Source organism: Pithys albifrons, chromosome 6 (genome assembly GCF_047495875.1).
Source record: "Pithys albifrons albifrons isolate INPA30051 chromosome 6, PitAlb_v1, whole genome shotgun sequence".
Lineage (NCBI taxonomy): Eukaryota > Metazoa > Chordata > Aves > Passeriformes > Thamnophilidae > Pithys > Pithys albifrons.
In genome coordinates, this window is record NC_092463.1 from 11,638,425 (window position 1) to 11,661,996 (window position 23,572).

The 23,572-nt window shown below is 40.0% G+C and overlaps 1 protein-coding gene across 1 annotated transcript in view; it reads right to left on the reverse strand.

Annotated features, from left to right (window-relative positions):
- The window catches only part of DYNC1H1 (dynein cytoplasmic 1 heavy chain 1), a 44,985-nt gene that overhangs the window by 19,967 nt on the left and 1,446 nt on the right, over positions 1 to 23,572 (reverse strand). The window contains exons 2-40 of the mRNA XM_071557493.1: positions 21,952 to 22,039; positions 21,188 to 21,361; positions 20,699 to 20,954; positions 19,639 to 19,825; positions 19,198 to 19,469; positions 18,862 to 19,089; positions 17,311 to 18,387; positions 16,897 to 17,076; positions 15,799 to 15,948; positions 15,407 to 15,553; positions 15,120 to 15,260; positions 14,811 to 14,987; positions 14,591 to 14,701; positions 14,389 to 14,508; positions 13,929 to 14,168; positions 13,233 to 13,388; positions 12,754 to 12,867; positions 12,025 to 12,135; positions 11,736 to 11,945; positions 11,196 to 11,342; positions 10,807 to 10,973; positions 9,939 to 10,112; positions 9,091 to 9,256; positions 8,817 to 9,005; positions 8,545 to 8,733; positions 7,577 to 7,859; positions 6,688 to 6,788; positions 5,116 to 5,275; positions 4,603 to 4,846; positions 4,239 to 4,422; positions 3,553 to 3,765; positions 3,144 to 3,382; positions 2,881 to 3,037; positions 2,253 to 2,480; positions 1,781 to 2,011; positions 1,529 to 1,669; positions 1,039 to 1,272; positions 252 to 458; positions 36 to 157 (exon numbers count right to left, since the gene is read on the reverse strand). Of these exons, the coding sequence (XP_071413594.1) occupies positions 36 to 157; positions 252 to 458; positions 1,039 to 1,272; positions 1,529 to 1,669; positions 1,781 to 2,011; positions 2,253 to 2,480; positions 2,881 to 3,037; positions 3,144 to 3,382; positions 3,553 to 3,765; positions 4,239 to 4,422; positions 4,603 to 4,846; positions 5,116 to 5,275; positions 6,688 to 6,788; positions 7,577 to 7,859; positions 8,545 to 8,733; positions 8,817 to 9,005; positions 9,091 to 9,256; positions 9,939 to 10,112; positions 10,807 to 10,973; positions 11,196 to 11,342; positions 11,736 to 11,945; positions 12,025 to 12,135; positions 12,754 to 12,867; positions 13,233 to 13,388; positions 13,929 to 14,168; positions 14,389 to 14,508; positions 14,591 to 14,701; positions 14,811 to 14,987; positions 15,120 to 15,260; positions 15,407 to 15,553; positions 15,799 to 15,948; positions 16,897 to 17,076; positions 17,311 to 18,387; positions 18,862 to 19,089; positions 19,198 to 19,469; positions 19,639 to 19,825; positions 20,699 to 20,954; positions 21,188 to 21,361; positions 21,952 to 22,039 (7,915 nt within the window). The remainder of the gene's footprint in view (positions 1 to 35; positions 158 to 251; positions 459 to 1,038; positions 1,273 to 1,528; positions 1,670 to 1,780; positions 2,012 to 2,252; positions 2,481 to 2,880; positions 3,038 to 3,143; positions 3,383 to 3,552; positions 3,766 to 4,238; positions 4,423 to 4,602; positions 4,847 to 5,115; positions 5,276 to 6,687; positions 6,789 to 7,576; positions 7,860 to 8,544; positions 8,734 to 8,816; positions 9,006 to 9,090; positions 9,257 to 9,938; positions 10,113 to 10,806; positions 10,974 to 11,195; positions 11,343 to 11,735; positions 11,946 to 12,024; positions 12,136 to 12,753; positions 12,868 to 13,232; positions 13,389 to 13,928; positions 14,169 to 14,388; positions 14,509 to 14,590; positions 14,702 to 14,810; positions 14,988 to 15,119; positions 15,261 to 15,406; positions 15,554 to 15,798; positions 15,949 to 16,896; positions 17,077 to 17,310; positions 18,388 to 18,861; positions 19,090 to 19,197; positions 19,470 to 19,638; positions 19,826 to 20,698; positions 20,955 to 21,187; positions 21,362 to 21,951; positions 22,040 to 23,572) is intronic.

A 23,572-nucleotide genomic window follows, 5' to 3' on the forward strand; every position in this document is an offset into this window, starting at 1 on the left:
TATTCAGTTGCTATAGAGTTTACTAGACACATTACCTATGTGAGAGGGGCTTTCTTCCAGGATCAGTAGGTGGATTGCATGCACCAACAAACTGAATTCTCTCCAGTTTCACCCATGTCTGGTCAGATGTACGATAGAATCCACCATGTTCCACCATCTGGGAAAAAACAAAGGTAAAATAAAATCAGTGGACTATTGTAGTTCCCTAAATGTAAGTGTTCTGATACAGTTAATTACAAAGAAAAACAAACCTGTCTAATGAAGGATATGACTCTCTGTGTGCCATACTTATCCATATCTGGCAAATTGATTTCATCACAGAACAGCACCAGCCACTTTCCTAACTGCACAGGAGCCAGCACCACTCCATTAGGGGTACGCCTGTACTCGCAGTAGTGATCAAAAGTCTTCAAGAGCAGTTCTGGAGTGGTAGCACTAGAAAAGTTGAGTCCAACCACCTTAAAAAGAGAATGGTTGAAAAAAAATGGTGAAGTACCCTAGGACCTGAAAGAGAGCATATCAAGAGTCCTGAAACAAGGAATGGTTCCACAATGGAAGTATATATACCACCCATATTAAAGGTTATTGCCTCTATAGTGTTTGCTTCCCACTGCAGGTTTTCCATTTATAATGCAGTAATGTTTTCTGCCCAATCCTGTACTTGGAACATCACAGTCTCATGTAACTGTTACTCCACCCAAATACACTGAAGGATGAGAGCTATTCTTAAACACTACCACTGTTTTTTAAATACTGAATGTAGGAATGCTCCTATATTACTGAAGAGGCAAAAGAAGAAAGTAGTTTTCAGTTAAGAGAAATGAACTCATATTCTCTTCAATGTCATTTTTTTTTTGCCATGTATACATACACATGACTCACTGAGGTGGAGCAATCACTGAATCCTGGCTAGCAAATAACTTCCATGCTGGATCAAGACTGCTTTAATCTTAAAGAAGATTAGAGTCTTGCCACTACTCTGTAATTCACACACACACCCACCCACCCACCCACACACCCCCACACTCCCTTGTGTACCTCCATGTCAGGCAGAGCTCTGAGAGCACTGAAGAGGGTCATGGTCTTTCCAGAACCTGGTGGGCCACAGAGCACCAGAGGTTTGTGTTCTGCCAGCCAAGTGTACAGCAATGCTTCATGGCGAACTGTGTCCAGGGTTGGTACTACAACATCAGGAGCTGCAACCTTGTGTGTTTCAACTTCAATCTGAGGAACCTTGGATTGCCATGGCACCCATTCACCTGTAATGGACACCTACCAGCACAAAAACATGATCAGACAATTTACAAAACAATCTAGCTCAACCTCAGTTAAAATATTTTTTTAAATGACAGGATGGTTTGTAGCATCAAATTCTATTGTTTATTTAAAGAAGCAGTTTATTTGCTGAACTGTTAAACCTTAAAGTTTAAGACAGTCTAGTGGATTATTCTCCAGTTTCCCCTCCAAAATCTAAAGCAAGCTTTTAAGAATATGAAAGAGCAACACTTCTAACACAAGAAAGGTTTACCTCATAGTCAATGATAGGTATGTTGGGTGCAGTTGGCAGTGGCACAGTGGTGATTCTCCTGATGTATTCTCCCAGCTCTGCTCTCATTTTCAAACGGCTGTCTCCAGAAAGAGACCAGAGTATCGCATAGACCAGGTACCTCTGTAACAAGCAGCAAGAGCAGCCATTAGTTTTAGAGTAATGGAACAAAACCTAATGAATAACTCAAATCTAGCCAAACACAACAGGCACTTCACAGCAGACCGCACTTACCTGGATGTAGCGCTCCAGCTGGTCTATCTGCATTGGGAAGTCCGGGTGGTTGGCGTTGTACTGGGCGACGTTGCGGCACGCCTGGTGCAACATGGAGAACAGAGAACCCAGACAGCGCAGGCGGGTGAGATCCATAATGTGCTCCAACTTGAAAGCATGTTCAAGTGCTTTGGTTACCAGGCCATTGGATGTGAAGTATGGCTGCATTATTGTTGCAGCATCTCTCTGAATCTGTTGGGGGAGACAAACACTGCTCAAACAATTTGCTTCCCATTTGATTACCAGGCAGCAGGAAATAGTTTTGTTCAAGATCTGAAATGCTTCATATTTTAATATTCTTTTAAAAAAAGGAGAAAAAAACATGTACAGAGGAAGTCAGCTTTTCTGTGATGGGCTGTCATAAATTCTAAGTACACTGTACTACCTGTAATACACTTTACTACTTTATCCCACAACGTAATCTAAGCTATACCTGCAACATTGGGGATGCTGCTTCTTCTCCTTCATCTTCTTTGCCCTTTCGCCTTCGCTGAGCTTCCTCCTCACCTTCATCCAGAGGAATGCTTCTTAGTCTGGCCAGGAAGTTATTGAATATCATGTCTGTACTGAGAACATCCTCACTGAACCAGACCATACCACACCTTGACACGGTAGCCAAAGTGGCATATTTCAGATCCTGTACCTCAAACATGATACGCACCTGAAAAACAGGAATTTAAAACAAGAGTTTGAAGTAAAAATAACCAACCAACAGCAAAAGAAAACAAAAACCCCTTCCCAAAAAACCAGAGACCTTACAAAACAAGCTAATTTGCATTTAGACTCTGAATAATCAACAGCAGCATTTTATTATCCTAAGGTAAAAGTTCATCATTATTGACTGTTACCATAGACTTATATAACCCACAAAGTTTGTCTTACGGGGCCAGAGTAAGCATAATGTGACTTGTTTCCTTCCACAGAAAATCCTAACTCCAGCAAACCACAACCTGAGCTCAGTATTACTCTGCTGGTGATGAAGGACAGCACTAGTACATATTAAATTAAAGCAGCAAGCTCATGGTCAGCACATAAACATGACATAAACAAAGTTACATTACATTTGGTGGGAGGCTGAGACGTTCTCCATTTGGCAGAGTCAAAAGTTTGTTGTCATCCAAAACAGAGTTCAAGTTCTCAACCCACTCAGGGTCTACATCACCATCGAAGATAATCCACTGACGTTTCTGTAGTTCGCCTCTCACGTTGTCTATGATCCTGTATTAAAGGAAATACTTGTTGCAGTAGAGAATTAAGACTCAGGCCAGATTATCTCTGGCACAAATGTACTGGCCATTTTGCATTTGTGCTATTACAGACTCACTTTCTCAGGACATGTGTAAACAAGCCATCAGTCCATTCTCTGGTGTTTGGATCCAAAGTACCATAGAGGTGATCTTTGCTGATTGCTTTTGGATCTATAATGTGAGCAACACCTTCCACACCCTCCAGCCGTTCCAGGGCCTTCAGAAGTACTCTCCAAGCCATGCTCTTTCCACTTCCAGAGGGACCAACCATCATCAACCCATGATTTATCTGTGTAATCTGATACAGCTGAAGAACCTATGATAGAAAAAATGAGGTACCAACTAAGACTTAAATTCAGTAGTCAATATAAGCTTCTACATATTGCTCACTTAAGACAAGTGAAAAGTTTTACACCTTTGATAACATAAAAAAAGCTTAGTCTTATATATAAACTTCAATTCCATATTTTGAGTTTGCGATTTTACCTTTTCAACCCACATGCCACCAACTTCTTCTCCATCACCATAGGTAAGGTACATTTCCTGACACACTTTCTTAAGCTCCTCTCGCAAGGCTGTCATCTCTCCACGGTGATACTGTACTCCAGGGAATACATCGGAAAGGAGACTGAACAGCAATGGGATGTCTTCTGCAACCAGTTTTGGTACCATAGTTTCACATACACTTTGGATCAGGATCTGCAGAGAGAGAGTCACATTTCATTTAAGATTTTTGTTAAGTTCACTTTACCAGATATGTTTGACAAGAAATACTTCCCTAAATACTTTACTGATAAAATACCAGATCAGGGTGGTCTTAGTAAAAACAACCATTGATGAGGTTTCAACTACACAGTGTTTTCCCATTAATTTTCAGTTTACACAACTCCAGCTTCTCATATCTCCTCACTATGCTTTTGTTATTAACTGCTGAGGAACTGAGCAGCAGTAAGCATTACACAAATGCACCACCTCACAGGAACAAGTCTTTCACTGTGATTCAGCAACTCCGAAGACATGTCTAACTTGGTGCTTCTAAGCTATCAAATCACCACCTTTAGTAACTAACAATACTTTGCTTGCGTGGTCTAACATTAAACACTGTGAAGTTACTTGTTTTGTTTATTGTGTATCCTTTATCACAGAGGTAAAAAACTTTGCACACACATTACCTCTTGCTCTGGTAAGTTCTCAGCGATTTCTCCCTCATCAACAGCTTCACCACGCTCTTCCTTCTCCCGTTTTATCTTCTGAATCCTCTCCCTCTTCACATTACCTGCACTAACCAGCACACTCTTCAGTGCTCTCAAGCCAAAGTCATAGTGACTTTGAGAGGACAGCTGTTCATCACAAAGCCTAAGAAGCAAGAGAGACAAAATACAATTTGATTCTCAATAGGAACCAACATAACACTCAGTAAATATCACTGTTTACTGAAAATGATTGCTGTATAATGTGCTTAGTGATTGCAAAGAAAGTTACAGCTTTGAACAATAAGTTCTGTTGTTATTGAGTGGAGCCAAACTTGTTACTCACTTGAAGAATGGTACTATCTTATTGGCAAGCACTTCAGCTGTACGGAAACCTTGGGAGTACAACATGACCTGGGCAATCAACTGACGGTCTGGTTTTGTCATTGCCAAGCTACGGAACAACTTCTTCAAATTGTCAGGCAGATTAGATCTGCCTGCATAGCCAGGATTCATGGTGATGAAGATGGCCATGTCAGGGCTCACTTTGACTTGTTTGTTCAGCAGCTCACAGGTAATTGGTGTTGCAGCTGAAAAGAGAAGGCATTTAGTTACACCCATGTCAGTGATCAATCACCTTGAGTACAGAAGTCACACTTTATTCCATTTTAGTTTCCTACAGTAATAGATAGCAGGTTCCCTAGTACTGCAACTCAAATATCATGAAGTTCTACCAGCTGAAAGTGACTAAGTTTTGACAGAAAGCAGCTTCATCCTTGCATTGGTTGCAAAAAATGTAGCTGAGCAACTGAACAGCATAAAGGATGCAAGATACTATTAGGAATAAAAAATTACATACTTTTGTCGTAGTTGGGGTTGGAATGTTCTCGCAAGGCTTCCTGGATGCACTGAACTTGCTGTGAGACCGCGGAGAGCATTCGCTCCTCCAGTCTGTTGAACTCATCAAAGCAGCCCCATGCACCCACTTGGCACAGTCCCACAAAGATGCGTCCCATTGCCTGCATGGAGAGGGGAAAATCCACTCAACTGTGAGATCGTTCTTGTGTATGCACAGGCAAAGGGGAGCAGAGAAGAGCACGTTATACAATGCAGGAAGGATATTCCTGCAAAGGAACTGCATTTATATGTAGGTTACTTGCTTGTAGGATTTTAAGAGTAATGAACAGGTTCTGACTTTCAGGTGTTCACTGCTTCCTAGAACCATAAAAGATGACCACAGTGTCCTATTACTACATCCTGTACTGCAGTGTGTTCAACAATGTGCAAGATAATTCCACTGCATAATGTTTTGTTTGCTGATACCACTGCTACCAGACGCAGTTCTAGTCCTTCATCACAAGTAGGATACTAGAACTGCAAAACATGTCAGAAGAGCAAATTGAATGGCCAGACTATGACACTTCCACATAAAGAACAAACTTTAAAGTAGGATTCTGTAAAAGGCTACATGAGGGAGTATAATGGAGGTCTAGAAGCTACTGGTTTAAGATCATGTTTTTTCCACTACAAGAACTAAGGGATCGTTAAAAAAAGACAAAAAGAAGGTGCTCTTTCATAAAATGCACAGTGATGCAGTGGACAATTTGTTAGAGAATGTTATGGAAGCAAGTGTGCAAGTGGATTTAAGGGGATAAATGCTACTTGGAGAAAGGTTCACTGAAGTGTGAACAGAGTAACACATTTCAGACAGGACCTCCTGATCCTCATAAGTGTCAGAGGGAGGAAGAGGACTGGGGGGCAAGGAAGGAGTATCACCCACTATCTGTGATCTCAATACTCCCTAGGAATTTTCTTATAGTCACCACTGCAGCCCAAATGCTGGCTACATGGGACCCTGGTCTGGTGAAAATACAACTGTACAAATTAAATCCACACATGGCAACCTGGCAGAATCCATAAACTGCAGTAATTCCTTATGTATGTTTTACATTGGTTTTTATATATTCACTTGACCAAGGTTTTTATTTTGAGACATCTGCAATTTACAGAGGTGTTCTGTTTCAGTTTGAAGATGTCATTAGTCTTCAAATATCTGGATAAATTTTCTTAGTTTTGAAGAATTCTTCATAAGCTGAGGTAAACACCACAGATATGTCACAAAAAATGTTAGCAATAGTGGAGCTACTTCAGCAGTCTCACACTCTCATCTGTTCTCCATTAAAGCAGTACTATCAATGCAAACTAAACAGTTCAAGCTACTTTCCTAAAGTCAGTCTTAAGCCCCTGCCCTGTACTTCCCTCTTCGCTCCATTTGCTGTTGCAGAACTACCTGTTGAAAACCCAGGACCTCTCCCCTAGCACTATTCTGTCCCACTTTAGGCATTTTTCTTGTTACAGAGGTTTTATATGCCCCACAGATACCAGTTCACTTAAAACTTGTAGACAATCATCTTGAAAACAAACAGCTTACCTGGAAGTCAAATGTTTCATCGCAGTTGAAAACCAGCACAAAGCGGCCCAGCTGATGTCCAAGAGCCTTAACAGATTCTGTTTTACCAGTTCCAGCAGGACCTATTTTTGAAATGGAATAGACACATTTCAGTGTTTATCACCTGAGGTACCACTGCCAACTTGTGTGATCTGCCAGCATGAAGATTCTGGTGGTGCCTGTCAAGAGGGCTCAAACGAAACCTGAAACTGCTTCTACTTCCCCCAAGACTGTTTTATTCTTCAGTATCTTAGTTATAAGTGTTCTGCATGTTTACATTAATGCTATATTGTGGTAGTGCATATCCTTCCGCCAGTTCACCCCCTCTCCCACATCCCGGGACTCAGGAATGCTGGTCAGCCCTCATGGCACCTGGGCAATTAGCTCCTTTGGAGCTTACCAGAAATCCTGTCTGCTCCCAGATCTTCTGCTGTTTAATGAGCTCCTGTTTTCCAACAAATAGCATTAAGAGTTTGTAATATTTATCATAAAATGGAATAATAATAAAGTGGAATAATATTTTCATTGTTGGACTTTTCAAGTAAAATTCCAGTAACTACCAACTCAGATCATAGCCCTTATCTCTTTGTGTCCCTTACTGTTATCCCTACTTATCCTTCTGTGTCCTGGGTCTGTGCATAATTGCTTTTAATCCAATTTTTCTTTATGTGTTCTATCAATACAGTAAGTAATAGAGTGAACCTTGCCATTGAATTTGTTGTGCTTTTGCAAATTTTTAAGAAGCCTGCCTTTGCTGAAACCCTGCTGGTGATTCTTTAAGTGACCTAAACCACTCATCCACATATATATTAGAGAAGATAATCGGCTACTAGAGAAGGTAAGAATTCATATCCTTGTCTCACTAACTTACCAAATGGTGATCCTCCAAGTCTTGCCTCCAGGGCTTGTGTCATAGTCAGGTAACAGCGGTCAGTAAGAGGAGTCTGGACCAGCTTATCCTGAACACCAAGGTACTCAAAGCCATAGTTGAATTTGGCATTTGCCATCTGAATGGAGAGCTGTTGCAACACATCTGTCTGCTTTGGGTCAAAGTAGAACCGCATTTGGCTGAGCCACTCGAAGGACTTGGAGTTGTCGATCTTGCTTTTGATCAGTGATCTTGTAACATCTCTCTGGTGCACCAACTCAGTGATCTGGAGAATGAAATAAGCCTTTAGACCACAGCAATACAAGCCATTGCTGATAAAGCCAGGAATCTTGCAGCTTCTCAGATTAGCACAGTAAACTGCCATCACTTAGAAATCATGAATAAAACCAGTCTCTGCCTTAAAGTTACTACAAAGACAAAACTAACAATGTTGCCTACTGTTGTCAAAGTCTTTCAGCAAAGCATTCTGGTTCAGTGAGTCTGTTAACCATTACACTACTGAACTTGGTATTTCACTTGCCAGAAACTATAAAGACATGTACTTCTAGAACAGACCATTTCCCTCTAAAAATCTACAGAAACAACCCAGGGTGATTTTAACTTCCCTTTCCTCCCCAGTCCTTATCTACCAACAAAGGCACAACATAATTACAATAATGAGCAGCTTAATGACATATTTCACATTTGAATGAAGAAATGGGTAGCTTGCATATCTGGAAGAGCTAGTTTGAACACCAATTCAGTGAGCTAGTCTACAGTATGCTATAAACATTAAACTAACTGGAGTCAAAAACTACCACTACCTACAAGATCAGGCCTTGATGTAATTGCTTAAAAAGCAAGGAACTTCTTCTGCAGGAAAAATAAGTCTTAGACTGATCAATATTTTCATTAAACTTTTAAAAATCCTCACCTGCAAACTCAGAAGAGGAAAGGAGGTTTTTACTTACCAAGTGCTCCAGTTTCCTTCTGCGAAGAGGTGGCTGTTCCATCAGCACAGAGTCTGCCAGCACATTGAGTGTGACCTCAACATTGGCCAGCACAGACTGGAGAGGGCTGTTGTCTCCACCTCCACCATTGAGGGCTGACTCCACATTCTCAGACCATGCAATCTGGGCTGACAGGACGACAAGCTGAGCCTGTGGAATGAAAATCCTAATCAGATAATTTTCCTCACTGAAGTAACCAAGCTGCAGTATATTTAGGTGTTCCACATTAGTACCTGGTATTTGTCAATCCAAGAGATGTAGACTGCTGGATCAATGGAAGTTGCTTTTCCAAAGATTTCCACTTCAGTAACAGATTCTGCAAGCAATTTAGCAAGGGTCACTCTCATTTCTTTTTCAACAAGAGTAAGCCACTCATTGATCTTGGGATGTTCTGTGATGGAGACAGGTGTTTTGAATAGCACCTGAAAAATTGAAGATTGAAGTCAGACCACATTCACTTAAATTTTCCAAATTTTATTTACAAAGAAATGCTTCAGCTATATATACCTCCTCTCCTTCACGTGAGGATATGCCAAGAACCACAGAGTTATCTTCATTGAGAATAATGCTAGCAACTCCAGCAAACATTTTCTTGAAGTGTTTCTGTAGTTTAGCAACATTTTTGCTGTTTCCAATGATTTCAAGCAAGTCTTCATCACCAACAAAATAAAACCTAATAATCACAGAAAATGAGATCTATATCAGAACTCCAACTATCACTTTGAATTTATGAATTATGCTTCACAGATGGCCACTATAAGGAGTAATTGACAGTCATTTCCCTAACACTGCAAGAGTGCATGAACCACAAATTTGCTACAAGTTATACCTCAGTGCTACCATTAAGTCAAAGTTCATGCGGTCTGTAACATACACAAGTATATACATGTTCCGTACTGTGGATCATTGTCTTTACCCTGAAATACCCACAGTAGAGCTTGGAATGGAATTAAGTCTATTGGGCAGGGAAAATTCCACTCAGTACCTCCCCCACCCCTACACTCTCATGCTAAGTGACAAACTAGTTGAGGACTACAGCTCAGTCAAAACCTGCCCTTCAATCAAATGGCAGAAGAACCTTTAAGTTTACAGAAATCAGCTGCAATGGTTCCTTAAGCAACATCTGAATCCTGCAACCAGCCACAGATGACCAAGTAAGGGAAGTTTCAGTGTCCCTTCCTTAGAAATGGCTGCAACCAAGTTCTGAATATAGACAACACAGATTCCAATGGTCCTAACACCATATATATGCAATAGACAAAAACTGGCACAGGCATTACAGAGCAGTACAGCAATTCCTGCACAGAAACATTATATTACTTTACTTCAAGAGTCAACTAGAATCAACTTCTTACCGAGGGAAAGACGACCTCTCCCTTTCCAGGTACTCTCCCAGTGCCTTCTGTATCTTCCCAAGTAAGTCTGCCAGTCTCTCTAATGATCTCTGCACACCCTGAATGTTAAGAACATCCATCACAAGTGGAGATTTAGACACCTTTTTCATGAGTGCCAAAAATTCAGTGCTGATGCTGCAAGTAAAATAACACAGTACATTAGTGCAAACTCAGTGAACACAGGCCTGCAGAACACAGAAGTTACTTGTCTCTAATGACCACTCTCTCCAATTGTTGCAGCTGCTCTAGGTAACACAAGGTTAAATTCCTGAAATAGCTCTTCATTTACCTCAAGTCGACAACAACAAAATGTAACTTCTTTGCAATGTTCAATATACTAATTCCTCTGCAGAAGGTCTACTTTTCTTCATTTCCTGAAGAAATGCATAAATCTGATGCTTTGATCAGACTGGAAGTGTGTGGAATAAATAAGTATGATCAGAGCAACTTAAAGCAGAGGAAGATTTCAAGAGTGAGACTAAAGGCTGCAGCAAGAGAAATAAGTCTGCTGCTGCAGCCCCAAAGTCAGAAATGTCCTTGAAGTAAGCTGGCTTGAACTAGCAAGAAAAACACCTGAATCCCAATCATCTAAAACCTCCATCTTCTAAAAATTGTGCATCAGCCTGTTTACTATTAACATTTTTGTCATAGTTGCACATCTTTGCTTGATGAACTTACATCTACAGCAGGACTGTAATGCAGCTGGACCAGGTAAGAATGCAGTCAGTATTTCAACTTAGAGAGCATTACACTGAGTCACAAAGTTTCAGGCCTGGCCACATGGTGCCCCAAGGGAGGCAAGAAAAGAATAAAGCAATTAAAAACTTACCTCTGGAACCGCTGGGTCTCCACAGGCAGCAAGTGCTTGATGTCTGCACTGCCAGTAAAGATGCCCTCCAGGTAAACCCATCGTCTTTGGACATCTATCCAGACATCAAAGAGTGCCATGATCCGGTTCAGCTTGTCTTCCCAGCTAAGGGCATCTTCCTCAAACACCTGAAGTTTAGACACTCCATTAATACTCATTTTACTATTATCAGGCTTTAGACTGCTAATAATTATTAGTGGAAACAGTTTCTTGAGAGTTAAAAGGTATGAATATGCAATTAACTGTCTATCAGTTTACATAGTGAATATAGTCCCTGCTGACAAATACATGAACTAAACAAGAGGCGAAGGCAGAATTAAATAGAGATCTTTGGATTTGTTCTGTTTTACCTTGTAGTATGGTGACAGCTTCATAGCAGACACGCTGTTAATGTGCTCCTTTACTTTGTTGAAAAGGTCATCCCATCCACGAATCAAACGACACTTGTTCTGGTAATTGACCAAGTCCAGCTCATAAGTGTTCCACACTTCTCTTATCTGAAGAAAAAGATGTTACAATATGACATCAGTAATTTCTGCTCCAACATATTTACAAAGTAGAAATGTTACAGTTATCAAGATTATTTTTTATTACCCAAGGATTCTGGGTTTATGCTCAAGCTTTTGTTAAAAATATTGAACATATGATGCCATTAGGTAAAACCTGAACAAGGTGGGATCGTTGCAGTCACTATCCAGAACTGCTTTCCCCAAATAATGCAAGTTTCATCAGGGGAAGCTTACATAGCTTTAAACTGTTCCCCTGTTCCATGGAGCCTCAGTACTTGTATCAATAGCTTAGAGTGACAAGTTTACTACACTAGTGTCAGCTCCTCAACAGCAACCCTTTGGTTTGCTATTGCAACCATACAAATAAGAGCTGATACTAGCCTGTTTCAAGAACTCTTCCAAAGCCATCTCTCCCTGAGCCACAAGCAGAACATCTTTGACGATTGCTTCGTTTCTCTGTAAATCAACATCCCAGATCTGACCCAGGGTCAATTCTGACACAACCCAGTTAACATGAAGCCTCTTCATCAGCTGTTTCCAGTGACGATCTTTAAGCGCCTCAGATTTCAGTTCGATCACTAACATGTTTATCTAGAGAAGACAAGAAAACACGTTAGACCTTTGAACTTCAATACAAAACACATGCATCTCAGAAATGAGCATAACTCACCTTCATGTAGCCCTTCAGAAGCCTCTGAACATACTCATAGGACGCATACTGTCGTAAGCGGGCAGGGAAGTTCTTCAGCTGGTTCAGCAGACCATCCAGGTTTTGTCGAAGCTGTCAATGACATAAAAGCAATGAAATCCTTCTCTACAAGTGCTGTGCACACAACTGTACAAGTAGTCTATGTATTTTTTACAGACAACTCTCGCTAATGAGGTATTAAAGACAGGATGGCTCTTTTAAGGTATTATATGTATTTGCCTAAGATGTGGTTACTCGATAGCTGGGAATGTGATTTTATTGGTCTGATTAAGATTTACAACATAGTTTTGTCACAGCTTATGGTTTAATAATTCTACCGTTCTTTACCTCCTGAGCATCGAACTAAAAACTTACGTTGTTCACCCAACCATATAATGAAGTTTCCCTGATAAGGTTGAACAGCTTGTTTAAAAACACAGTTTTTTCTCTTAGATGCAGTCCAATTTCAATCTCAAAACTACTGGAGCTGCATAAATCCTCTGTAATGTTAATTATTTTGTGACAAATACTGTGAATATTTTTTATCTTAGCATAAGAAGAAACATGCTCAGATAGATATTGAAAAAGGTACCTGAACAGTGAAAATGATCCAGATTGTGACAATTGAGTATGTCTGTATCAAGAGGCCTAATTCCTAATTTGCATATACTTGGAGCAGCTGTATTGTCTATGTATATAGGAGTGAAGTACCTTGCGAGGCTGTACTGAAACCCAGGGTTGTTCTTTCATTTGATCAATCTGTTCCCAGACCTTTGAGAGTTCAGACCAGACACCTTTGAGATCTTGCAACTCTTCAAGTGCTACCTGTAGTAAAGAATGTATCAAACATCAGCAGTTATTGCTAATTTCTTCTAATTCACTAGCTCAGGGGAGTTCTACAGAACACTTTTAATATGTCAAAAACCTTCCGATGGCTTGCCAGTTCAAGAGAACTGCAATAGCAAGTGACCAAGATGAGATTTTCGCATCTCAAGTCACACAATTGTTTCAAAAGAATATGACAGACACAGCAGAGATCTCAATCTCTTAAGGCCAGAATTGAACCAGTGTGGAGATTGTGTCCTTGATACCTGTACAGCACAGGCTACAAATTCCTCTTTTAAGGGAGAGAATGATGGAACTGAAACACTTATCCACAACTGACAAGAAGTTGTGTGAGCAGGTTGTACCTGGACACGTTCTTCACTGCCACTGAGCAGTCCTGTATCTGTCAGTTCCAGAGCTTCCTTGGCCTTCGCACACTTCTCACGATCATCCTTCAGCCTGCCGAATTTTCCTTCGTAAATGGTAAGAGCTTGAAGAGCCTCTTCTGGACGCAGATTTCCCTAAGGTTTGCATGGGATACATTAATCCAATAATCCTACAATCACACTGAATGCAAGTTAAAAGCAAGGACTAAATACTAAATGTTGGTTTGTCTCATTACTTTTCTATTTCCAGTCTGCTGACAACAAGGCAACATATTAGTCCAGAATAAGTCTCATTCTGATTTTACATGCAGTTTTTGGCTTTACTAAAATGCACTTTAGTAAAAAAAACACATGAAAGCAAAAAGCAGTTTGCTTCTGAATCCTCCTACGTGCATAGTTTTGACACACCCCTTGTTTCATACAAAGCTCTGTTAGTCACTGAGGACATCCTCCTTTCTGCACCTAACAGAGGCCTATGCTTTAAGGGTAAATTTCCCTCTACAACCATCCCCCAAAATCAACATAATTGACAAGTTATTACAGAACCCCTCAAAAAGACTTCTACTGTCATCTAAAATGAAAACCTATAAAACAGATCATAAAAATAAACACCCTATTTCTTACTGAATGCAGAAAATCTACCACATTTATTGAATGTTAATCATTGCTACTTACTGTTACGGGCTTTGTTTTCTCCCAGTCTGTCAGCAGGTCAGTTGTTCGGCTCTCCACTGCACGGTCCTCTTGAACTATTTTCATCTGCAGATTTGCTACTTGTTGCTGAATGGCAGAATCCTTTCTGCGCATAATGTCATTAAAGGCACCCCATTCTCCTTCAATGTTGTCAATGTACAGCCAAGAGGAAGGAAACTGGAACCTTTGTTTCTCAAGCAAACGCTGACCATTACGATAAAGCTAAAAGAGACAGCAGTTGTAAGTTAAAAAGACAAAACTAAGTTTAGATACAAGGCTAAACACAACATATTTTAATAAATGATCACAATAGAGTTCATGGGCTTTTTTCAGAATATCAAGTTCAAGTCTGTTTTTAAGAGAACCTGAATATCATGAAGCTGCATCTTAAGAACTAAGCCAGACCCTTCTGCAAGTACGAATCATAAGCAAAACAACATACCTCAACTTGCTTTTCAAACTGTTTGATTTTACGTTTCAAGGACTGCACATATGTGATGAACGTCACTGCATCTGATGTGCTAGCAGTGTCCACAGAATGCTGCTCCAGCTCTTGACGGGACTGTTAAGGGCACAAATCAGTCTTTTAGCATTCTAGAACAATTAATCTGAAAGTGCAAAACTGGAATTAGGACTTAACTTACCTTAGAAATTTGTGAATGAAACTCTGTCATATTCTGACCAAGCATTTGTCCAAATTTGCTGAGCACTTCCTTGTGCCAGGAGTCATATTTCAAGTTCACCTTTGATTGCACCTATGAGTGAATAATGTTACATAATAGTAATGTGTCAGCCTTGCTATTTGTTGTATGTCCGTTCTGAAATGCAATGCATTTATCACAAACAATTATTACAATTTCTTACCTTGCCATAGTCTATGACAACAGGTCCAAATTCCTTTCTGGTTTCTGCATTGTCAAATGTTCCTCTTGCCTTTCTTATCTGAACTAGAAGAGCTTGCCACTTATTCAGGTCTTCTCCAAGACGGTTGTATATGTTTTCAGCCTGCATATCCCACAGACACTGGTACTGCAGCCAAACCTAATTGAGGTATTTCGCAATGTTCAGAACTTCTCCAGTATATTCCAAAAGACATATGTCCCTCCAAACCCAAGGAAAACTGAAAGTCCATGTTCATTTTTGCTGCACCATTACATGGTGTCAGCCTCCTACCTTGACATACTGCTCCACTTCAGTCACAATTCCCATGACAGCAGAGTATGACTCCTCCAGAGCTGCAGGGCCATCAGGCATCCTTGTCAATGCATTACGATAGAACTTCTCTTCCTCAGACAGCTCATAATGCACTCCGACCTATAAACCACAATTACATTTGTGATACACACTAATTTCTAGAGTACTCAGATTAATTTCTAGAGCAACACATTAACATATCAGGGACAATTAACTGCAAAATCAAGGCAGTTGCTCAGACTTAGGCACAGATTCATTACACTTACCTGATACCTCTGACTTTGAATTCTTGGTAGTGACAGGATTACCATCTTCCAAGAAAACATTTCTTGGTAAAGTTTGTATCTACACTCTTCAATTGGTGGATTCAAGTATATCACCTGGTTGGTTATTCTTAGTTCATGTACAATGTTCTGCAGAAACAGTAAAAACACACAGTTGTACTGGCAGATACTACTACATGTAGACAAGAAGTTTGGACTTCAAAAAGCACTTTTGAAAAATGGGAAGCGGAAAGCATTCTTCCAAAAACAGATGCAAAAGGAATATATATCTTCCACACAAGTCTCAAAAGTAATTTCTGCATTAAATAACTGACAGCTAGAAAAAAAACCAAACAAACAAAAAACCTAACAAAAAACCCCACAAGAAAACTTACTTTGATCTTGGGTTCTCCACCAGGCTTATGGCTCACTTGAGGAGCATCTGTATCCATGTCGACTTCTGCTTTGTCATCTGCTTGTCCAAGAAGAACTTGGGTCCAGGCCCTTAGTCCAGCTTGCAGACGAACACCCAGGATTCTTTCAATCTAAAGAAAGTAAGACACATTGGAGGATAAATCTGCATATTCACTGCATGAAGATGCCCATTATCAATACATTCTGACACCTGTGGCACACTATGGCATGTCAAAGTATCAAGTGCTCCTTTACCAAGTCATTCCAGTACTTGAAGGGGCTCCAAGTCAGCTACAGAGGGACTTTTTACAAGTGCTTGTAGCAATAAGACAGCAGGGAATGGCTTTAAATTTGAAGAGAGTAGATTTAGAACAGATTATTAGGAAGAAATTCTTCACTGAAGGTGGTGAGGCATTGGGACAGGTTGCCCAAAGAGGGTGTGGATGCCCCATCACTAGAAGTGTTAAAGGCCAGGTTGGATGGGGCTTCAAGCAACCTGACCTAGGCCATGGCATCAACTGCCCATGGCATGGGTGTTGCAACTAGATGATCTTTAACATCCCTACCAACCCAGACCATTCTATGACTAATAAGATATAGGACTTTTGATATATTTTCACTGAGTATCAAGTTAAAACTTCTGCTGGTCCTCATGGACTTTAACAGAAGCAAACAATTTTAACTGTATTGAGGTTGGCCTAATGACCCAGTAACTTTAAACTTAACAGGCAGAACCAAATAATATGAAGGCAACAAGTCTTTGCTACCAGCATAGCAAATTCTCACCACCGTTTATTAACCTTGCTACTCAGCACCTTCTACACAGTCAAGCTATATCAAACATTTTTCTTCAAAAGACAAAACACCCCTTGATTCAATCAATCACAAAAGTCAACAGCAAAAAATCCCCCAAACAACACAGGTATTACATCTTCTGCATACCCAAATGCACTGAAATTTTCAGGGAATGGGGAGACAGAATTTACCCGAATGACTATGAAGAGTATAATCAAAATACATTTTACACCTGATAAAAATCTCTCCTCTAAATATATACTACTTTTTGATCTCAAACCTACCTCCATATCCAGCTTATTCACCCAAATTGGCAAATTTGAATATGAATGAAGATTTAAGTCATCCACAGCTTTCTGAACTCTGTTCAAGATTTCTGAGAAAGTCTTGTGATCATACATGCATGTTTCCAATGATCTCACTTCCAGGTCTATTTTCTCTTCAATAATGAGCAGATCGTCCACCTAAAATGGTTTAGGAAAAATGGGATGTTTAGTTTGACAGGTTAGATCAAGGCAACAGTAATTATGCAGTAATGGTTAATCACTTATCTTTCTTTTGATCAATCACCTACTTAACTCAAGAGCTAGAGAACTGTTCCTCAGTTATCCAATTCCACTTTTGGATAACCACACATTTGTACTTGAAGTATCTGTATAAAAGCAAAAATTTTGCAGAATTTGAAAGACAAAACAAACCTTTTCCTGGAAACTGAAGACAGTCTCTGCTAGACGCTGCACATATGGATCGAGTTTGTATGATTCCCACACAAGTGCAATTCCTTCTGCAATCAAAGCCTGCACCTCTTTCTTCAAGCCAGCAACCAGCAGAGAGATAGTATTACGCTCTTCTACCTTCTCACATGTTCTCTCATATGTGCGGACACTTTCAATGAGAGAAATGGCAAATGGATAGAGCTGGTTTGCCTGGTGAGCTTTGTTGACAATAGCCAGTGGGACACGGAAACCAAGCCATTTCAGGTTTCGGACTTCTTTTGAAAGCGTAATTATTTCTGGGAGGAAGTTGACTTTCAGTTTCAGGACATTTCCAGTTCGACCTCGAACACGAGTGCTTTCAATGGTGAAAATGCGGCCAGACACACCAAGATTGCGCTGCTGAACTTTTCTTGCCCAGTCATCAAAGATCTCCTGAGTGTTGAGCTTCATGCGAAAGCTGTCTCCGTCCTGCTTTAGCTTCTGACCTTCTACATGGTTCTCCCAGCCTTTACCAAGGACATCCTCAACACGCTTCATGTAAGCCGTGAGCTGCCTGTCAATCTGTTTTGCCCAAATTATAGATCCAGACACAGGAGGTAAGTCACGAACATGACTCATTTTACAAGCCTGACTCTGTGGGTATTGTACTTTAAATTTGTCATGAAGAGACTCGATATCATCTTTCACACGCTGGATCAACTGTGTCTGATATTCACGAATGGCCCCACGAATGTGAGGTCTGACAAAGAGGGCGTTAAACCGAGAGAAGATCCTGAACATTTCGTTGGCATTCTTCGCTGTACCGAGCTGATCTCTCAAACGGGCGGTTATTCTTGTTTCAACTCTGTCAATCCTTTCATCATAGCGCTTCATTGCTGCCTCCCAGGCTTCTGTACCTTCTTTGGAAACATCTAATCCATCTACTTCCTTAACATTCTCATAAGCAAGATTGACCTCTTCAATTGCATTAGCATCTGCAGCATCAAAAAGGACTTCTGCTACTTTCATATCTTGTGGTTCAGGTACCTCTCCTTGATTTTGCTGGGCAACAGCAGTTACCTGCATTAGAATCACAGTTTAGTGACCTGGATGGTTCAAGACTTACATAAAGATAGCTACACTGAATCTGCTCTAAAAAGCCTTGAAACCCCCCTACAAATTAGTAACAAATCCTTAACAAACTTTCAGTAATGCTTTAGATTTAAGTTCCAGTAGGAATGGGACAACACAGTTAATTTACAAACTTCCACTACTATGCTGCATGATCTCACTTTCCACTGTGGTTTAGCCAAGCTCAAGGATTTATATGTGTAGACTTGCTGTGTTTATTAACATGAGCATGGTCATGTATTATGCAATGCAAGTCAGAATTAAAGCTAAGCCTGTTAGCAAGGGTTTGTAACTAAACTGGTTTTGGAAGCAGACACTGAAACTGAATTTTACATTAGTTTTGTGTTGGTAACTTCTTTAAGTAACAGTAACATTCTTGAAGAAGTTACAGATCTTCTGTTCAGTAACAACCAAGGAAATTACCTGAGGTCGCAAGACTCTCACAATAACTGCCCTGAGCTGCTCATGCTGACGCCTGAATTTCCTCATTTGATCAAGACGACTTTGGAGTTTCCTATGAGCAGGATTGATCCGCCACACCATCTTCAGATTCTCTTCCCTTTTTCTTTTCACAATATCTCTAAGCAGAACTTGGAGCTTCTCATATTCATCATCCCAGGTTTGGAATACCTCAAAGCATGCAATCATTACCTGAAAAGAGTTTTAGAACAGGAAATTAGTTCCCACATGAAATGCTTCCTGAAAGTCACTATTCAATGCAAAAATATAGTAGCCAGTATCACAAAGCCACGAACCCACCTTTTCAAACTCTTCATAGGCAACATGCATCAGTTTTCTGGTTCCCAACACTTTCAGTAGCTGAGAGCTCAGATCTCTTGAAATAGCCTCTACTAAACGCAATGCCCTTTGGATTGGGTATTTTGTGTTTCTGATTTTTCTCAAATGGGTAAATATTGCAACAAGGGCCTGCCTTATTTTGTCCAGCTCAGTAGCAGACAGCAAGTCATTCAGAGGGAAGTCTTTCATCAGTGGATTATAGTCATTCACAGTTTCCAGTGCCTGTTTGAGACCTAATGGAAAAGATTTTGAATATAACTTAATTTCATTAACCAGATCTGTATTGTAACCAGACTAAGGTTCCTCTAACAGTGTTGTTCTTTGTACCACAATGTTAAAATTCTGTAACAGATTAAGTTCCACAGGACATTTCTGAAAAATGATACTGAACAGATACTTCACCTGTGTCTGTATCAAAGCTGACAGTTGCATGAAAACGTTTGCCATGTTTTAGTATATCCAGAGTCAGAAGAACTTCTGGACTTTCACGTTTTTCCTGAATGCGGTACAGAGCCCGTTCCAGATTTAACCAGAAGCTTATCTCCTGTAATGCAGTGCCTGATGCAGGATCTCGATCTAGTTTGGTCACCTTCAGAGTAATAGAAAGAGAAGGGAGAGAGAAAAGCATTTAATGTATATGCTTCAACAGTAAAAACTTGCTGTTACTAAATATAATTGAAACACACAACATCTGATAGGTATTAATAATCCAACCTCAGGTTTGACACTCATTCTGTGAAAAGTGTAGGAACTGCACACAACACGGCAACAAAGTTTAATTCCAAAGGTCTCGATGGTCAGTTCTAGGACCCTCATGTAGTATCTTCATTAGAGCTTAAAAATGTCACCTGCCTGCTTTCCTCATCAGTGTCTGTATTCTGGTTAATGAGCCAGGCAAGAAAACAAACACTATGCTCTCAAGTAAGAAAAGGTAACATTGTTCCATGAGTAACAGGTGCTCACTGCATCCACAGAGGGGAAAAATCCAGAATAGTACAGGAGATACTATTTTTGAGTAACAGCAGCAGAACAGCAGTTCTTCTGAAGAGTAACAAGCAGGATCATGAGATTACAAGATAGGGCTGGAACAACTGTTGTGAAGTGGTTATGGAAGCACCAGGGCAAATAATAAAGCGAGCCAACAAGACCTGCTTCTCTCAATCTGCTGTAAAGGTTTTAAAAATAGCTATAAAATTCACAAGATTATTGCCAGTTACTATTACAGTAAGTATAAAAGAGCGAACAATTTACACTAGATTCCAAATTTAAACTAGACTTATCCTAATTCTAGACTAGACTCAGCCTAATTTAGAATAGTGTCTCTGGCAACTCAGCCCACTGGTCTCAGATCTTGCATGGAGTAGCATTCTACCAGCTAAACTGTGAAGAAGATACACGGTACTACACAGGTTAGCACTTAGTTGGTTTTCTGGTTTCTTTTGTTTTGTCCTGGTTTTTTTACCTTTTGTATTTCTCTAATCCAGCGGTTGACTCCAGATTGTAACTGATTGAGGAACAGGGGATCCTCAGCCTTCTCACCAAAGTCTGTAACCTTTGGCTTTTCTCCACGTTCGTAACACTGCTTGGCAACATTAGTAATGGTTGCATGAATTGGCAGACTGATCTCTGGAATTTCAATATTCTGCTGCAAATGCAAGAGGCCCATTTCAAGCTCTGCTATCTTTTTCTCAACCGAAGGAGCCATCTTATCTCCGTCCCTGAAAAAGCACAGATGTTTCTGTGTAAGAAGCCAAAACAAAAACCATACACAACACATTTAGGCCATCTGAACTACTTTCTAGAGTAAGCAACAGCATCATATGCAACTGTGTGCTTAAACAATTTACCGTGACTCACCTTGAGGAGTCACTTCTTGTTTTGGTTTTTTTTTTTGCATTAAACACTTACTTTAATTCATTAGCACAGAAAGGCAGTATTCATACTGAGTTACCTGTCTGCTTTGCCAGATTCTCGGATATAAGACTTGAAGAAGGGAGCAACAGCATTGCTAATGAAAGAGTGTAGTGTTTCATACGGAGAGTCTTCACTGAGAGTGAGCACTCTGAGCTGGGAAGATACTGGTTTGTCGGCATCAATCACTGGTGTACGTTTAATGAACGCCAGGCTATGGAACAGAGAAGAGAGTTACTAACCAACCATATGAAACTCAAGTGGCAGTTAGAATAGCTTTAATCTGACTGCAGGTTTAGGAGTCAAATGCTAATCTGTATCATCACACTTCATAATCTTTCTTTTAAGAGACTTGAATACAAGTCTTCCAAATACATCTTATACTTCAGCCATCAGCAAAACTGAGCTATCAATACGGACTCTGAAGAAAGGGCACACTAAAGAGGCAAACAGTTTACAGAGCTTCAGAGTCAAATATGCACCAAGGTAAGGGACAAATATGTAAGAGTCAGACATAGACAAAGACTATTGAACCCAAGTTGTATCTGTTACTTTTGTATGTATGCCAAATTAATAAAACTTTGTTTCTTTAACTGCAGAGTTAGAAGACGTAAGTCCATTCCTTTCAGCCTCATGACACACCCTTTATTTTATCAGAGCCTCCACTTTGAAAAGCTATTGGCCCACTTAAATAAAAACACTGCCTGAAAGCACTAAGTATATTGGGGGTAAATTTGTAGGTCCTGTTTCTGCAGGTTTTGCATTCATAGGGTAGAAATGTCAAGATCTATTTTACTAATTCACCTGTTTGACTTTATTCCATAATGAATGTCAGTGCTGATACTGTAGGAAATGAACTCTTTTTCCTCTTCTCCTTCATCTCCCACATCCTCTGCAAAGAAATATACTATGTAAGAAATACGTCATTTCTAAGGCATCTGCCACTCCCTCTCAACCATCTTCTGCTATTACCAGACTATTTTCTGATCTTTAATTTCCACATCAACTTAATTAACTAAATTAGGTCAAATGTAGCTTTGCAATATCTCCCAGATTCAGAAAGAGTTCATTGTTTTTTAACAAACTCCATTAACTTTTTTAGGCTGCTACAAAAACAATAAAACATTACAACAAGTGAATTATAACTGGCATTTTGAGAGAGAAATCTGCAACACAGAATGTACATTTACTTGTAGAGATATGCTGCCAGGATAACTACATTTCAGAGAGAACAATAAACAGCTGTTTTTTTCTTTCAAAGGTGGCTTTGTATTTACAGACTTCTGCTTTGAAAATGATTTGAAAATTAAGTCTCTGAAAAGAACGACCTCCCAATAGAACAAAAAGCCAATCCATGGCAAGTACTGAGGCATTTCCACAGGCAATGCATCACAGATGATGTAATTGCTGGGGATGCAGGCAGACGTGCTGCAATGCAGTGATTTCGGTGCAGAAGGTTACTCCCTGCTGGAAGACACTGCCTGGACACAAGACAGTGAGCTCTCACCCTGATTTCATTCAGCCCTTCTTAGGAGATACAGCCTCAGAGTGCCACATGTGTGACCCCGAGGACCAGAAGGCTGGTCACAGAACAACACAGCCACAGACACCACAGGAACCCATATGAAAGCTGCTGGCAGGCTGGGGAGGGAGCTGGTGATACCAGACAGCATTTTTCATTACTCAGACATACGGCTTCTGTTTCATTGTAATCAATAATTTACTTCATACTATGCAGTCCATGGACAAACTTCAATGATATCATCGTTTTTAACAGTGTCAGAGAAAAGATCTCCATATGCTAATGAGGGTTCCACATCTCTTAAGTTTAAAGACTGGCTGTCAATCAGAAAATCCACTCTGCCCAAATAAGTGCTATTAATCCAGAAGACATGGATAGAAACGCCTTCTGCACATTGTAAATTAGTATTTAGCTTCTGAAACATGTAATGAGTGTCTCAATTTCTTTTTAACCATACATATATAACAATAATTATGCCACAAGCCTGGAGTAACTGAACACCATTATCTTTTATTCCAATCGGAACTAGGGGTAACTGACTTCAAGAGCCAGGCATAGCAGAAATGCAGGAATCATCTGCATGGCCTAAAAATATTGAATGGGTTTTCTTTAAATCTTATTAAACACTGTATCATGAATTCATAAAGTCAGGTGATCTTTTGTTTCCTTCAAAAAAATTAACCCAGCTGAAAAAGAAGCCTCAAACTTTGGAAGGGAAAGCAGGAGGATTATCAGTGAAAACAGGCATAAGGTAAACAGAGACAGGGTATATTTAAGCAACACCTTAAGTTTATAGTGAATAGACAGCAAATGGAAGAACCTTCATGTTTCCCTCAGTGTGCAACTGGAGAGCATTTATCCATTTTGTTAAACTGTAGCTGTTGACGTGCTAAATAATGCAAT